The 16,004-nt window shown below is 41.9% G+C and overlaps 1 protein-coding gene across 2 annotated transcripts in view; it reads right to left on the minus strand.

Annotated features, from left to right (window-relative positions):
- LRIG1 (leucine rich repeats and immunoglobulin like domains 1) overlaps positions 1-16,004 on the minus strand; it is a 244,611-nt gene that overhangs the window by 82,711 nt on the left and 145,896 nt on the right. For both annotated transcript variants that reach the window (XM_085624766.1, XM_085624767.1), the window contains exons 5-7: positions 10,591-10,734; positions 9,321-9,464; positions 5,484-5,627 (exon numbers count right to left, since the gene is read on the minus strand). In XM_085624766.1, the coding sequence (XP_085480892.1) occupies positions 5,484-5,627; positions 9,321-9,464; positions 10,591-10,734 (432 nt within the window). The remainder of the gene's footprint in view (positions 1-5,483; positions 5,628-9,320; positions 9,465-10,590; positions 10,735-16,004) is intronic.

The following is a 16,004-nucleotide window of genomic DNA, read 5'->3' on the forward strand; positions in this document are numbered from 1 at the left end:
CACAAGATGATTTACGTCCCTCAAAGTCCCAGCCCTCTTTGACAATTTCCGTCTGCGAGGTCCCCTGACAGTTTGAGTATGCAGACTCGAATCCAACCCCTCCTCCATTACCCAATTGCTTGATTGTTATATATTACTGTATCCTAACCGTGGTCTACTTTACTTCTCTATTATTCTATATTTTTCTATAGGACTATTTGTTAATCTCACTTGACTTTGTCATTGTATTTCTTGTAAACTTATTATGAAAACATGTAAAGCACTCTGATACCCTTGGGTCTAGCCAGCGCTATATAAAACTCAAATAAATCAAATACAAGAAAACAAAAGTGTAAGAAAACATTCCAAGAAGGCTCCATAGACACAGTATTTTGCTGTAAGCTGAATAGTATTGAAAAGTTGTCTGAATCGGTGATAATCCCTGGAGGGATTAGACAAAATCCAAAAGGATGGGAAAACCCAGGCACATCAGGTAAAAGTTGTGCAACAGGGGTCCTAACTTCACTTTTAGGAGTGCCAACGTTGTGGCAACTACAGGTGCGTGGTATCTTCCATAGATTTACAAGTCTTGCATTATTACTTTGCATCAGAATAGGAATGGCTGGGGTAGGACCTTAAGCACCTATCCAGTTGTGTTTTTGTAAAAGCTGAGAAGAAGCCTTTCAAAATGCCTTACCTCAATGAGGTAAAAGTTTCGCTCATTTCTTTACTTTGAAATAGAAGAACCGTAAACACCCTAACTGAGCAATATTTAAGATGGAGATCTTATTCTAGATTTCCCTCATACCATAACTCCATGTCTCCTTAGACAGCAGACCTCATCATGTCCCTCCTGGTTTCTCAAATAGAACGTAAAATTCAAGGTTTCCAACTGTATTACAAACAGAAAAAAAAGAGGGGAAATACTAGAAGGCAAAAGCACTAGCATACAGTTCCTATGTGGGCCAGTGTCCTTCAACTGACTGATCCCAAAGGTGGGCGTTTTAGCCTTTAGAGAAGCATTCAGTTTCCATATGGAAAATTATGGTTGATTGCGATATTTGCAGCTTGCTTGGATGAATTTCTGATTTCTGTCAGTCACTACTAGTTCTCCAAATGTTCTTGGATTAGTCTCAAACTGGCTGGGAAGCGAACATCTTGCTAGGTTTCATATTCTGCTCATCACTGAGGAGTAACGGGGACACTTTTGTGATTGCTGGCATTCCCACTCAGGAGGGAGGTGGCCTGCATTTCAGACTATACTGTTCACGTTGTGGCAATGCCTAAAATGAATATGGATATCTTGATCCACTCCTGTAATGGGACCTATAGGATAAAAATGATGGCATGAAATGATTCTTAGAGGCTAAAAAGCATTTTTATCCATCATATTTTTTCCACTCGGAGGGTGGTGTCAGAGAAGCAAAAAAGAGCAAGACAGGTGTTTTTGGATTTAAAATATAAAAATTGTGTACATTGCCAAATACACACAAGGTGGAGGCACAATAGGTATGACAGGTCGTTGGAGTATCTGCATTCAAGGTAGCAAGTATCGGTATCTTTCACAATATGGTCCTAGGAAACATTTTGATAACTAACTACAGAAGAGTTTTAGCCAGCAATGGTGTGAAATTCCTGGGCTTTTTCCAAACCCAAATTCCATCCTTAACCACCACAGCCTTGCCTCTGGGTTTGGCCGCGTCACACAATTTTGTTTAAGGTGTGGGTGTTAAAAAACTGAAGACCACAGTCCAAGCAAAATCTAGGTCAGACCAAGGTTATATTCTAAAGCATCATGACTTTGTTTACTTCACCTATTAATCATTTGTCTTGTGAAAAGAACACGCACATGAAAATTCAGGCAAGATTAATGAGCTGCAAGACAGCATATGACAACATTCTTTCATTCTCGTAGACAGTGCAGGGTTAGCTATGAAGAACTGGCAAGCAGCCAATGTACGTCCCCACCTGCGATTTGTGAATTTGGCTTGCAAGAAAAAGAAATCCAGAGAAGGAAAATAATTTTAAACCTACCTCAAATAAAATTACTTTGATACTGTACAGAAAAGGCTTCTGCCACAACTGGCAAAGGCATGCTCCTCTGATATTTTCTGCTGCCACGTCAATACAGACTAGTGTATACTTTGGGATATCTGTCACCATGTGCTGGAACCAAAGCAATTGACGAGGTTCCTGCCACACTTTGCAACACTGCTTCTTTTATAAACGAATTGCTCTTTACAAGTACTATCAGGTAGAATTGAAGCATGTGCAAAAAAATAAGTGTGCGCCAAAAACATTCTCCTTCACATTTACTGTTGCTGAAGGAATTTATCATTTTTATTTGCGAACACGAAACATCTGTTTGCGAGTCAAAATCCGACTATGGCACTTTGGCATACAGCAGCATTAGATCTATCATACAATCAAGGTCCGTTCAAGAAAAGAAGGAAGTTAGCCGGTAGTAAATGTCTTTAAAACATGCCTTTATTCGAATATGCACTTTTATAGAAAGAGAGCATTTCTGGGATCCATTTTCTAGAAGGTAAAATCTGACATAATCTGAAGTTATACAGGGTAAGATAAGTTTAGTACAAATTGGAGAACTGCAGGCCCTCACTGAGATTCAAAGTAGCTCACACCAGTTCTCCTTCCTTGGTTCTTCATTAAAGACAGAAACATAGAACATGCTTAAAAATAAATCGAAGTAAAAAAAAAAGCAAAAAATGTTTCATGTGTCACTGGTACTGAAGGGGACTACTTTCTCAGTGATGACATTTTGTCTTCGGCAGAATAGCGTCATTCGTAGTGAACTGAACCAATGGGCTAACCCACTGCCCCATGCTGTATTCTGTGAGAGGAAGCAACATATAAATGATAGTACAGCAAACCAATGGATAAAGATGGCTGGCTGAAAGCCTCTCTAATTAGGTATATGGTATATATTTTTGGGAAAATCTAATGGTCTTGATAGCACCAGACCTAAAAATTAATTTTTTGAGAAACATAAATTCTTTTAAAAAATCCATTGGAAAAATACAAAGGAGATTAAAAGCAAAAAGAGCACTGCTCCAGGCAAACGCTATACTTTCCCATTTCAAGAGAAATACTGAGAGGCATTTTTTAAAAACAAAACAATCTGAGAGGAAAACTGCATAGTTGCTTTAATGATTCCCACCGACTGCAAATGCAGTGCACTGACAGTTTGTTCCTTAGTTTACTTTGTTGGCTCTATCAGGGAAAAGTTCAGGTTTATGATGGCTCCATCAGGGAGAAGTTCAGGTTTATGAATTAAATTATGATACCCAAGATCAAAAACAGGTCCTACAGGTGAGAACCATCAGCTTCACAATCGCAGAATCGGAAAAAATCCTAAAAACTCAATAAGATATCAAACCCGTCCATTCCCATAGCAGACGAAAGGGCTAAAAGGAACAGCAACAGGAAAGACCGTATCAAGTTGCATCAACACCTGCCATCGGCTGTTTTAGGGCCTGCCAAACCATTGTACGTCGCCTTAGTGATCATTTGTGGTTTGCTGGGGGTTTTGCATTTGGTCAACAATCAATATGGCACAGGATACTTTTTAATTGTCTTTAATTGATATCTGGCAAGGAAATTTGATTAAATCATACCAAGAGTTGCAATCCCAATTTACCCCTGCTACCACCCAGTTCCATTTGCAATTAAACCATGTGTTATCGTATCACCATTCAGAGACTGAGTCACTGCCAGAGTTCAGTCTCCTGGAAGCTAAACTTCCAATGGGCGATTTGGGTAAGAAGGTGGTATCTCAAATTTACAAATCCCTCGTCATAAACATGCTGCACAGATTCACACACAAACAGAAATGGGAAACATGGACGAGACACCTAGATGAAGAGGATTGGGGGGGATGCACAAATGTCGCCTCACACCCATGCCCTTTCATCCAGGTTAAAACGTATGCAGCTTAATTACCTACACATTACGTACACCTCACCCCTCGCAGACTATGGCAGGCAAACAGACGAGCCTCACCAACCTGCTTCCACTGCTCTGAGACTTAAGCGGATTTCTATCATGTGGTGTGGCGGTGTCCTGGTATCAAAACATATTGGTCTTCCATAAAGGCTGTACTCTCTCATATGCTACGTCGACCATTGAAACTGACCCCAAGAATCACCCTGCTAGGTATCCTAGTGGACTTGGGAGGACCGTTGTGAGACTGAACTCTCGTGGGTCTTGCAACCCTATTGGCTAAAAGAGACATAGCTCGCATCTGGACCTCAGACTGTGGTCCCAATCTCTCAGCTTGGAAAGTTACCATGGATTGGTTTGCGAAAATGGAAGAGCCGATCTATCTTCTTGTGTATTCTCATGTAAACGCACACAAATATGGGTCAGATGGTGGGAGTACTTTGGCTTGGCTGATCCATCCCTGTGGGCCTCAAAGTTTCACTAATCTTGAGTTTCTGTACTCGTACATATCCACAAATGTTGCAATTGTGGGACAACGTGTGTACTTGGTCATGATTCTGATGTATTGTGTTTTACATACTGAAAAAATAATATTTGGTTATAAAAAAAGCTGTTGAACTTCAAGAGGTTGTTCAACTTTAATAGTTCTTGGTTAACCATGCCACAAGGCTTAGGGCCTGCAAGGTCAAGAGATTAACTTTCATCGCTACACAGTAAAATTGACACTCATCAACAAGGGAAAACCTGGGCCAGCTGTAAATGGCACCGACCAACACCAGAAACCATGGACCTAGCTGCAAGTGACACTGATGAACAAGGGAAAAACATGGGCCTAGGTGCAACTGACACGGATAAACAAGGGAAAAACATGGGCCTAGCTGCAAGAGTATTAGGGACTAGTAGGGGATTCAAATGGGGAGTTCTAATAAAAAAGATAAACCTGGGAAGCAGCAGAAGACGCTAAGGGTCACTTACACAATTTCCATTTAAAAAAAAAAAAAAAAAAAATTAAATGCTTTCAAAAAGCACAAAACTAGTCAAATGGGGCGGTGAGCACACTTCACAAACTAACAGAAATACAGAAACCTAAGGAAGAATTTTAGACAAATGTTCCAAGCCATATTACAGCCTGGTAAAGTTTGAATGATGATCCAGAGCACAAGACGAAAATATTATCATTTTTAAAGGTGGGTGTAAAGGGTGCATGCTATGTTACGATAAAAAAATAATTTCCACCCTTAAAATAACCTGCCTTCATTCACAACACAGTATATTCCTGCTTTGCCTGTTTTGAAAACAATCACTAGAAGAATAAACACCTTAGTCCCAAGATCAATTCCTACACAAGTTCAACAGCTGTTATAGCACACTGTATTCAAATGTGATGTTAATTAGGGTTGTTTTTTTACTTTTGGTTGTAATTACGCCTTTTAGGACAACTTTACCGACAAAGTAAGACTCGAGCTCAAAGTTTGTTTCCAGGTTACACTTAACTATTGTCAATTTCTCATGTAGGTGGGTTGTTAATAGAGTAAAAAACTCACAGTTCTAGCAGCTTCTGGCAGAAGCTCCACCCATCCGGTTTGATCTGGGAAATGGAGTTGTTATTGAGGTGAAGCTGTTGAAGAGAAGAGAGGCCGTAGAGATATCCACCATGCACCTCAGTCAGGCTGTTGTCTTCCAGGTGGCTAAGGAGACAAAAAAGCAAAATTTACATAGCAGCATTTCAATGGAGTAAAACCTAGTTTACTGCCAGCCTGGATTGGAGCAAAATGGTACATTTACTGAGCCCAGAGCAACCCCTCAGTCTTATAACGTAACTGGAGTTTTAGGTTTTGCCTTGTCCTGTGGAACTGAAAGTCCTTGGACAATCTGTGTCAGGATTCCCAAGGTATGTCAAAGAGCACCCGTTCAGAAATCCTAGGGTGCTCCTTCACTGTACCGTCAGGTGATATCTTTTTTCTAGTTTGATCTCTAGTCCAGGGTTGGAAATTGAGAAAATGCACCCCAGAAGCTGCGACTGAAAGGGGGTGGAGTTTCGTGGAGCAAAGAAGTCTTGAGGGTCAGTGTCGTTAGGAAACGGGTCAATAGCGGGCAACATGTGGAATGCCACGTATTATGGACCGCTTCTTGCAGATGGCCCCAAATCATCTGGCAATACACAAACATTCAATAGTGAAGCTTTTCTGCTTTGCTTTACTGGTCACAGGCTGCAAGAAAGACTTTGATAAAGGCAGCTGCTACAGAAGTCTCAGTGCACCAGTAGGATGCAGGGTGCAATCCTTGTATAAGACATCAGCTAATGTGTCAGCACAGGCTTTACTTAATCACTGTGCAGTTGCTACAGGCCACTGGGTATAAATTCTAGGACACAGATTTAGATTTGATAAAAGTTAGGTCGCTGGGTTAATAATAATGCTGTTGCTGAGCTCATTATGTAATCTGCAAATCACAAGTTACAAACCTTGTAAAATAGCTTGGTGGGCAATGCAGTGGCTGCAATCAGCTGCACCTAATCTGCAAGGCATAAACTTGAATTCTCGCAGGGTTTAACTCAATCTTCCCATTATTCTAAAATTGATGAAATAGGTTGCCTTTGATAGTAATACAGACTTAATTCTAAAAAGAAATATTTGCACTGTGTGCTATATGGGGAGTTATAATGAAGACATACCCAACATTCCTGCAGAGCTTATCAATGAAACAAAAGTAGGCAGGTTTTGGAGTGATCATGCCACAATGTATTAACTGTTTTGGATAATGTTGCTTACATAATTGGAACTACAATGTTCTTTTGTTATAATCTCTTAATAATGTTGCGTTAATGTCGCCGTTTCACATAGACTTAACTGAAAAAACACTTTCTATGTCTATGATTTGTGTTGCTGTGACAACCATGGAGGACGGTGCCTTACGTTTTGTATTTAAGTAGAGACCATAGAGGGACCTGATGTAGTGAAGAAGACGGTTGTATCCGTCGAAACGCGTCAGGGCATCCTTTGGAAATAAATATTTATTTGATTCATCATCCCACGGTGTCAGCGCCTGTCTTCATATACCTGCAGCACAGGACTGGTTTATATATATATATATATATATATATATATATATATATATATATATATATATATATATATATATATATATATATATAAAAATTTATTAATTCAGACCCGTTTCATTTAGGAAAATGCACTGCATTTAAAAGAAAACATGTTTGCTTTATTTAAAGCATTCATAGACATGGTGATCTGCTGACCCAAGAAAGGCAACATCCCTGTAGTGGCCTCCAATCGAATGTCACAATTTGCAATCATATTTATGACATAGGTTTTAAAAACTCACCTATTGGTACATTATAGGTTCTTAAAATTCTTTACTGGTCACAAAAACACTGGTCCAGAACTGACACCAGTAAATACAACATTTGGCCAATTCTGTACACTCTGCTCACGGCTAGGTATGAATTAAGTCAGAAACAACACTATACAGCATTATATCCATGCAGGAATCTTTTACACCTCCAAACACGGGCCCCAATGTGCGGGAATATGTTCTAGGGACACCAATGGTCTCCGAGCTCGGCGTTTAAAATAATGCTTCCCTGTTAGAAGCTGGAGTGAGATCGCACAGATTGCGAGCGGGACCTGGTATCGAAAAGGGCAGCGTACTCCCAAGGTGATTTGTTTTTAAGACTACCAGTGAGCAGCCACTTAAGAAATGGAGTAAAGTACCCCACTTGCTTGGCATAAGCGGGCGGGGCAGTCAAAGACACAGTTTATTTCAGAGGTCAATAAACTACGAAGTGACTTCGAATGTCCTTTTTTTATCATACAGCACTGGAGTATTCTATTCTTATATATGGGGCCAAGACATTATGCTTCTTACAACCCTCTTAAATCTTTAGTCTATTGCTGCCTCTTCTAAAAGGGGTCCTATGTTGCAGATATGTGGAATAAAAGTGCAGCAAACACACTTGTATTTGTAATTATATACTGCTTACGACCTGCTTTTCCGGTGAGTAGCACGCTACTCCTGAACCCAAGATTAAAATTAACGTCAAAAAGTTAGTATATCAGTATTAAGTGCTTATTTCCCTTGTGGATTAATTGTGGTAAGTTTTTAGAGTTTGTGCTCGAGTTCTTGTGCGTTTTGTAGTGTTTTGAGTAGGGACAGAAAGAAGGAAGATGCTAAAAAAAAGTGAAGTTGTAAATTGTTATTGTGAGAAGTGGACATGTGCGCCGGCTAGTTGGGTGAATTGTCTGAAAAGGAGGGGAAGGTTTGACATGAATGCTTGGGAGTTTACAGAAGTCAAAAAGGTTTGAGAGGAGTCCAAGAGAGAAAGGATAGGACAAAGGTTGAAGGAATAGATTTCTGTTATTTGACAAATAACACAATGCACAAAGTGTGTGTAACCACCACATCTGGTGTAGCCTGGACAATAATGGTCAGTGTCTCGACTATCAATGTCAAGACTGCCATGGCCTACAAAGTGTGGTAACAAACAGATGAACGTAGGTAATACATTATTACAGTAGAGTTGTAATTGCATTTTCTTTCTACAGGTGAGCAGTGATGCTGCAAATAGACCACAAGTAAACTAGATAACTACTTTTATACAATTATTGCAGGTGTCGGTGTATTGCAAGAGTCTTGTCCTGCACACATATTCTGCACATTACTACAGCCGTCAGTATTCAGGAGGTGTCAATCATACCGTAAAGGAAATGAGAAGCATGGAAGGTTTTAATCAAATTTGGGTAGGAGCCAAGTGCTTCCAGGGTTCAACAGAAACACAAACTGGAGTACCTTTTAGATTTCCTTAAAAAAGGAGCACCAACGCAGCTCAGAAAAAATATAGACTTCTACTGGTCATTAACAAATAAGCTTCAAACCACACTTCTGCTGTTTCTAAGCATTGTAAATATCCAGTGCTACTATTATCAAACTTAATGGCACTACATTTACCCATCTCACAAGGATGGAAGGCTGACTCTGCCTTACCGGATTCGAAGTTGTGATATTCTAACCAGTGCATCTCTCAAGCAGGGAGCATTTAACACACTGAGCCATCCCATAGCTTTAGAATGTGCTCTAACCAATTGCTTTACAAATTCACAATATTGAGAAAATGCATTTCATGAAGAATCAGTATTTTGAGAGCAATGGCTTAAATACAATACCCACAATAATATTAGAAGCCTACACATCAAACCCACTCACCAAACGTAATGCCTCTGTTATCAAAGCCTGTAGGAGGAAGTGTGCCTGGAACATTAGCATGAACAATGCTGATCCTCGTCAGGCATTCTCTTCTAGAGCAAATACACACACTTTTTCGGATTCCGGCATGTATACAAAAAGATTGTACTTCAACTTACAGGACTTGCATCCTTGAAAGACCCCAAAAGGCACCATCAGTTAACCTGCTGATATTGTTGCGTTGCAGTTTCAGAACTTCCAAGCTGTCTAGGCCATGAAACGTCAGTCCATCAATTAGCTGGATGCGGTTCCGGTTCAGCTCCCTGCACGTAAAGAGATCCGAATTAGTAAAGCGAATGGCCAACTTCACCAGTTGCCACCAAGGATGAACAAGTGCGGCCACGAAAAGATCGAAACCCATATATTTTAAACTATTCGTTTAACTACCATAAGACCTGAAATTCATAAAACACACAAAAAAGTTGTGGAAAGGCTTTAAAAAGTGGGAAAAAGTCAGAGTTTAGTGATGAAGACTCCCGACATGGGCAGACAAATTACCATTCTCCCCTCTACTAATAGCATTTCACACCACAACTGGTTTAACACAGAACAATACATTTGTCTTATGGAACCAGCCTTTGAGGAGGCTTTATGTGACATGTCATTTTCATTGACTACTGAAGAGAAAGTGAGGCATGCGTGCTCTCAGGTGGCTTTTTATGTGCTTTTCTACAATAAATAATTATTCACCCAACATCATTTCTCTGCAGTACCCAAACAAGGGTTTGGATCACCTTCCTACTGGAGACTACTAAAGTTACATTTATTAGCAATGAAAAGTTGTAGTTTATTTATGAGTTCTGTCTGAGCTTTTAAATGTGTTTCTATGACGCCCTTTACATGCCCGCACATTCAACTAACGGTAATAAAACAGCATTTACGAGAAAACACAAACCCCAATGTATTCACGTGAAAAATAAAGAGAGGGGTGTAGGACTGTAAAGATAGATTTCATTCAGAACACCAAAGACCCCTTAAGTCCCCAAAACGAAAGATATTTTAAAAACTTTGTGTTTAATACCAGAGAGAGCAAGCGAGCCTGGAGCTTTAAGATTCAAAGAATTTACAGGGTGCGGGAGTTTGGGGGCGCTTTACTGAACACAGGAATAGTAACACTTCAAGAACAATAATCAGAGTAGGACATTTAAAACGGTTCTATAATTTCTGAAATTTCGATTGGAAATGCCACTTTTCTAGTTAACGAAATTGAATACAAGACGGTTATTTTAGCCAGTAAGGGCAATCCTAGTTGACCAAACGTCATCTCTAGACAAATCTATAAATAACATTTTGACGTTGAGGTAGCTTTATTCTATGTTCATGTCCCTAGAACACCATTCCTAACCAGAACTTTGCCAAGCATGAAGTAAGATGTGCATTTCTACTCACAGTTGAGTTAACCTTGGTAACTTGAATGCCTTGACAGGAAGGTGGGTGATTCGATTTTTGCTGAGACGAAGGCTTCGGAGCGACCGAGACAAGTTGGAGAAAGCACCAACCTCCAAGGTGACAATTTTGTTGCTCGCCAAGAAGCTAGAAAAGATGATTTCAGATAACACATTGGTAAGGTCAAAGGCACAGCTGAACATCAAACTACTAGGTCTTCAATAAAGCTTTAACTATAAAACTGTATTAATCCTGGATGCAGAGAAGAGCAGGAATTGGTTTCAACCTCAAACAAAATCTGCGTATATCACAAAAGTGTTTTAACAGAAAGAGAACACATCCCTCCAGCAGCTTTTCACCAGGTTATGTTACAGCCTACTGCGTCTACTTTTGATTGATTCTTGGACCAAAGTGGAGGACTTTCATTGGGGGTATTCAGCACTTTGGGAGAGGTGAGGGCGCAAGGTGAAAACAAGGGGAGATACATGGAGGAAGAGATAGTGCAGTATTTTTATAAATGTATTTATCGGCTTTCAAACAAACTACTCTACAACAAAATCCCAAGGCTGGGGGGGAGGGGCATGGGGGAGGGGGTGACGGAAAAGAAGGGGGCGTGACAGAGAAGAGGCAACGAGGGTGGCATATGGAAGAGAGAGGGGGAGGGTGGGGGGACACGGCACAAACAATAGGATACACAACAGGCATCAATCCCACAAAACGGCATTTAGCAGCACAGTTGTGACAGTGTTAATTTCAAGCCAATAATGCCCCTCCAGTTGGTCCACAAATATCGGAGCAGTAAATGCCACCATTCAAAGCATTTGCAACATTGCCAGTTATACACGGGGCACCAAACTTCACAAGGTAGGATATTCATTCATATTTAGAACCCCAGAGATTGAGGGATACCACCAGAGGTTTTGTTCAGTTGCCTATGGCAGGGGATTCTCTAGGTCTGAGAAAGGCAAGGAGGGGCTCCCTAATGTCCTTGGGGCGGGATCTTGGTGACATAAGTTCCCAGAAGTGAGACAATTGTTCCTACCAATAGGTATCATCTTTCAGCCATGCCTCCAGGGTAGTAGCCGGCCTTCATTCTCAATGCATAGCTACCCTGCATTTGGCCCTCAAAATAGGCACAGCAGTGAGCTTACGATCCACAGCGGGCACATCCCGCACCTACCCCAGAAAACCAACAAGGGAGCTGCGAGTCAGGGGGTGCCCCGTAATGGCCTGCACATTATAAAACACCTCCGGCCAGAAGGCCGCAACTTGCGGACAGTCCCATGTGAGATGCAGGCCCGAGGTGCAGCACAGGGAATACAGTGTGTGTTGGTGATCAGTCCCATACAGAGGAGATGTGAGGGGGTACAATATAAACTGTATACAAATTTAAAGTGTATGAGGCACAATCGATAATTGGGAGACAGATTCACCGTCTGCCCACAGCAGTAGGACCATTGTGCGTCAATTCACGGGGAAACAATGTCGGTCTCCCATTCCAAGGGCACCGCTGATACACAACAGGCGCTGTGGCCTGCATGACTGAGTAGAGTCGGGTAGTTAACTTGCACGGGAATAGATTAGTAAGAATATGTTCCAGTGCTGGAAGGGTGCAGGGGGCGAGGCGGTGGAATGTGGCATGTAGCGCAAGGCAAGTCGCCCGAAGTTGATGGTATAAAGCATCTCAAGTGCAGAGGGGTGTGTGGTTCCCTGGCCCTCAAATGGAGGTAAGAAGTCGTCACTTGGATAGAGTTCTGAGCACTGAACTAGGTCGTGTTCACTCACCCTAGCAGACACATCCTGCAGGGGCGTCACAATGGGGTTGCAACCCACGGGTATAGAAGGGGCGTATAAGCAGGAGAGCCCTGTGCACTTCTGCATGCCATCCCATGCCCAACGCATTCATTCCACAGTGTCAACTGTCTTCCGTGGGGTTTGTAAGGGAGATACAGAGCTGTAGTCAGAGGGCATGGTGCAGTATGGTCCACCTCAATGGCTGAGTGTGACTGAAATTGTGTAGGATAAATTCAGAAATGTACATATTGTGCCTGTGCGTGAAAAGGATATAGTGTCTTATCTGGGGCGCTCAACCCCCCTGGTCTAGCGCAGAGTGAGGATTTCCCAGGAAATTCTGGGTTGTTTACCAGTCCAGGTCAGTGCAACCATATTGGATCTTAGTCGCCATAGGAATGGGATGGTAAGGAGTAGTGGTAAATTTTAAAAAGGATCCAAGAATGGGGAGTATGACCATTTTTGATATGGTGATCCGTCCAGACATTGATGGTGGCATGCAAGACCACACCATGATACAATCCACCGGCCAGGCCACAGAAGGCCCTTAATTAGGCCTCCAAAGCTCGTCCGGGTCCCGGCTAAGCCAAATGCCTAGATATTGGACCGGATCAGAAGCCCACTCTAGCCGTACCCCATGGGGAAGTGCTGTGTGCAGCCAGTGAGGGAAAATCCACCAAATCTTATGACCTCACGTATAATCGGGGCTAGGTGCTTAGCGGTGTTACGAACATAGAGGGTGACGTCATCCGCATACATAGAGGCCTCCATGCCAGATAGGAAAGAGCTTGTGAGCAGCCCGTGGTCTAGCTGGTTCGCAGCCAGGCTGCAAGATTACTAAAGTGTGCGGCAGTAAAACGCGGCCAGGTACCCACACAGAGTAGAGGGACCGGTATCATTCAAATTGGGTGACTCACAGCTCCTATCAACGACACCCACCTCCTCATTGGGCTGTCCAACTGCAGTCACGATCCAGGGGTCGGAGCGCCCGGGCTGCGACACACAGATGGCAGCACTGCTGCGGGCCTTAAGTGGCACCTGAGGCTGGCACAGGCCTCAGCTCAGGCTGCGGCACTGCAGCCAATGGACACCAGCTGCAGCCATCCAGTTTGTACAGCAGCTCCTCCACTGCTACTGCTGTGTGGCTGCCAATACAGATATCAGCAGATAATAGCCCGCTGTTGCCGGATTAATGGCAGATTGTGAAATCGGCTGGCAGAGCCCTCTATCGAGCGGCCATCTTGCTGCCCAGCTAGGCTACCCACCCTCCTGGATTTCTTGTTGCAACTTTAGTGTGCTAAATCCCATGGTGAGATAGGAGGCTGAAAGAACATGGGTCCCAAATAGGTAGAAGGGCATAAAATGATGCAATGGACAGTGACTATCCTGCATTTGCTTTTAATCCGATTCCTTCTTGTGTCAAGAATTAAAAATGCAGTGTTTGTTTCATGTGCCTTCACACTTCTTTTGGTGCCAAGGTTACCAGATGGCACTAGCAACTAGAGGCTGAGCCAGGAGAATTAGGGAGCAAGACCCTAGAGGAGTGCGTATTCTGTATCCGTAATCTATCTGGAACATTCCACCAAGAGTATGAAGATCATTTCCTGCAAGAGGCCACAATCTTCCTTACTACATTCATGACTAGTAGTTCCATTTGAGCTCTCTAAATCCCAAATGGTGCTGATGCCTAAAGGCAGCTGCCAGTGAGAAACAATCCAACAGGATGGGGGAAAAAGTCATGAACAGTCCCATTACCTATATGGATGCTGCAAGCAGCTGCTAGGTACAGTCTGATTACCAGATGCTTGATTTGATCCAAGCAGCAGATCATCACTTAGGAAGATCCACATCAAACAAAGTCAGCTAGCAGTCAAAGGAGTCTTTAGGATAATTTTGGGACTAGGATGACTGGTACTAACAAGAATGTGTACATCACGCTCCACCGGAAGTACTGTAGGTGTGTGAAAGAACCATCTTAGCAGCCATATAGAGCCTTATAAAGGGCACTAAAAGGCAGGGCAGAACACATTTTTCTATATTATTCAGACTAGCTTGGTGTGCAAGCACCCCCGTAAATGATTCACGGCTTCTCTTTTGAAAAAGGTGTGTATTTTATTTATATCTGCTTCTTTCCAAGGGCTGCATAGGGGCGTGCGGAATGTTGTGCGAGTGTCTTACCTGCAGTTACTGCCCGAAACATGCTTCTAGGAGATTGCAGCATGTGGCCATATATCTACGATTAATCGAAGAGGACGGTCACACTCCTTTTATTGTTGTGTGTTTCTTCAGGTAACTTAATTTCATAAACTTTGGGTGCTATAGGGTATCACCTCCTGATCATTGAGGCGTGTCAAATTATGGAAAACGAAATCCTTCACCACTGGAAGGGTCACCCATATAAGCACTCCAGCGCGAACAAAGATTTGCTTTCAATAAGTCAATTATCCTTTAGTTGAATGTAGCTGAAGTTTATTAAAGTTATGTTTCAATAGTGAGGAAATTCATTCCTTAAATCAAAATCTGTATTTATCCAAATTTTTTTAACAATCCATTATACGAGCTGTTAGACAATCACAGGAACACAAATCCCTGATGCATTTCGGTACTAGCCCTTCTTTATGCTCTTCATAACCCTAGAGCAGAATGCGTCATAAAAAAATAGAAAACAATGATATGCTATGGTCGTTTGACTAAAGTTGTTGTTAGTCTATGCGATTCATTGTATTACAATGTGATCATGATGGCTATAAATACGGGTGCCAGATGTTATACCAGGTGATAGGGTGAAACGGTTCAAACAAGATATGTGCACACGTGATAGAAGTGCTTGTAAATGAGAAACGTCCTACTTATCTGTCAATTTTAGGACGGCATGAGCTCGTGTGCATCGGATTTTAAAGAGTGAATAAAATACTAGAAATCCTGTGCTCCAATATATCGGAAAGGAATGCGTGAAACGGAACCTACGAAAAAGACCTCCGCATGTACCGGCACGCAAATGTGCAAATGAATATCAATAAATGCTTTATGCAGGTGCCGTAAAAAGTGTTGCACCGAAAAGTGCAGGAAGTGGAAGAAATCGCATTCGCAAGAAAGATAGATACCTGTGACTTGTATCAAATTTGGCGTGTTCCATGCGCTCGCGTCAATTGTACAGTGCATCAACAGTGGCCCGGAAAAAATACTGTGTAGCCCCGGAAGTAAATACCATGAAACTAAAAAACTGTCTCTAGAGAGGTTCAATGCCCAGAATTGTGTAACGCTCAATTGCATGTTCCGTGACCCTGATCCAAGCACGTAAAGATTATAGTGAGTGTGTAACGTTGTGCAATAAAGTTGCCATTGTTCACGAATAGTAAACAAACTCAAAAGAGTCAAAATAATAAGTGTGGTGCAAAATAAAAAAAGTTAGTCTGGATGGAATGTGAAATATGCATAAGCCTTCAGAGACAAAGGTACAGCTGTAATGCAAAACGAGGAGCTTATATCTGTGAATGAATGTAATAAGTGTGGTAATGTCAGTGACAGAAGTTCTGAAACCCAGTTATTTAAGAAAAGTAGAAATATGTGTCAACCAGATGATAGGATAAACTACATAATAACTTGATTTATCCTAATGTAAATGT

The sequence above is a fragment of the Triturus cristatus genome, chromosome 9, assembly GCF_964204655.1.
Source record: "Triturus cristatus chromosome 9, aTriCri1.1, whole genome shotgun sequence".
In the NCBI taxonomy this organism is placed as follows: domain Eukaryota; kingdom Metazoa; phylum Chordata; class Amphibia; order Caudata; family Salamandridae; genus Triturus; species Triturus cristatus.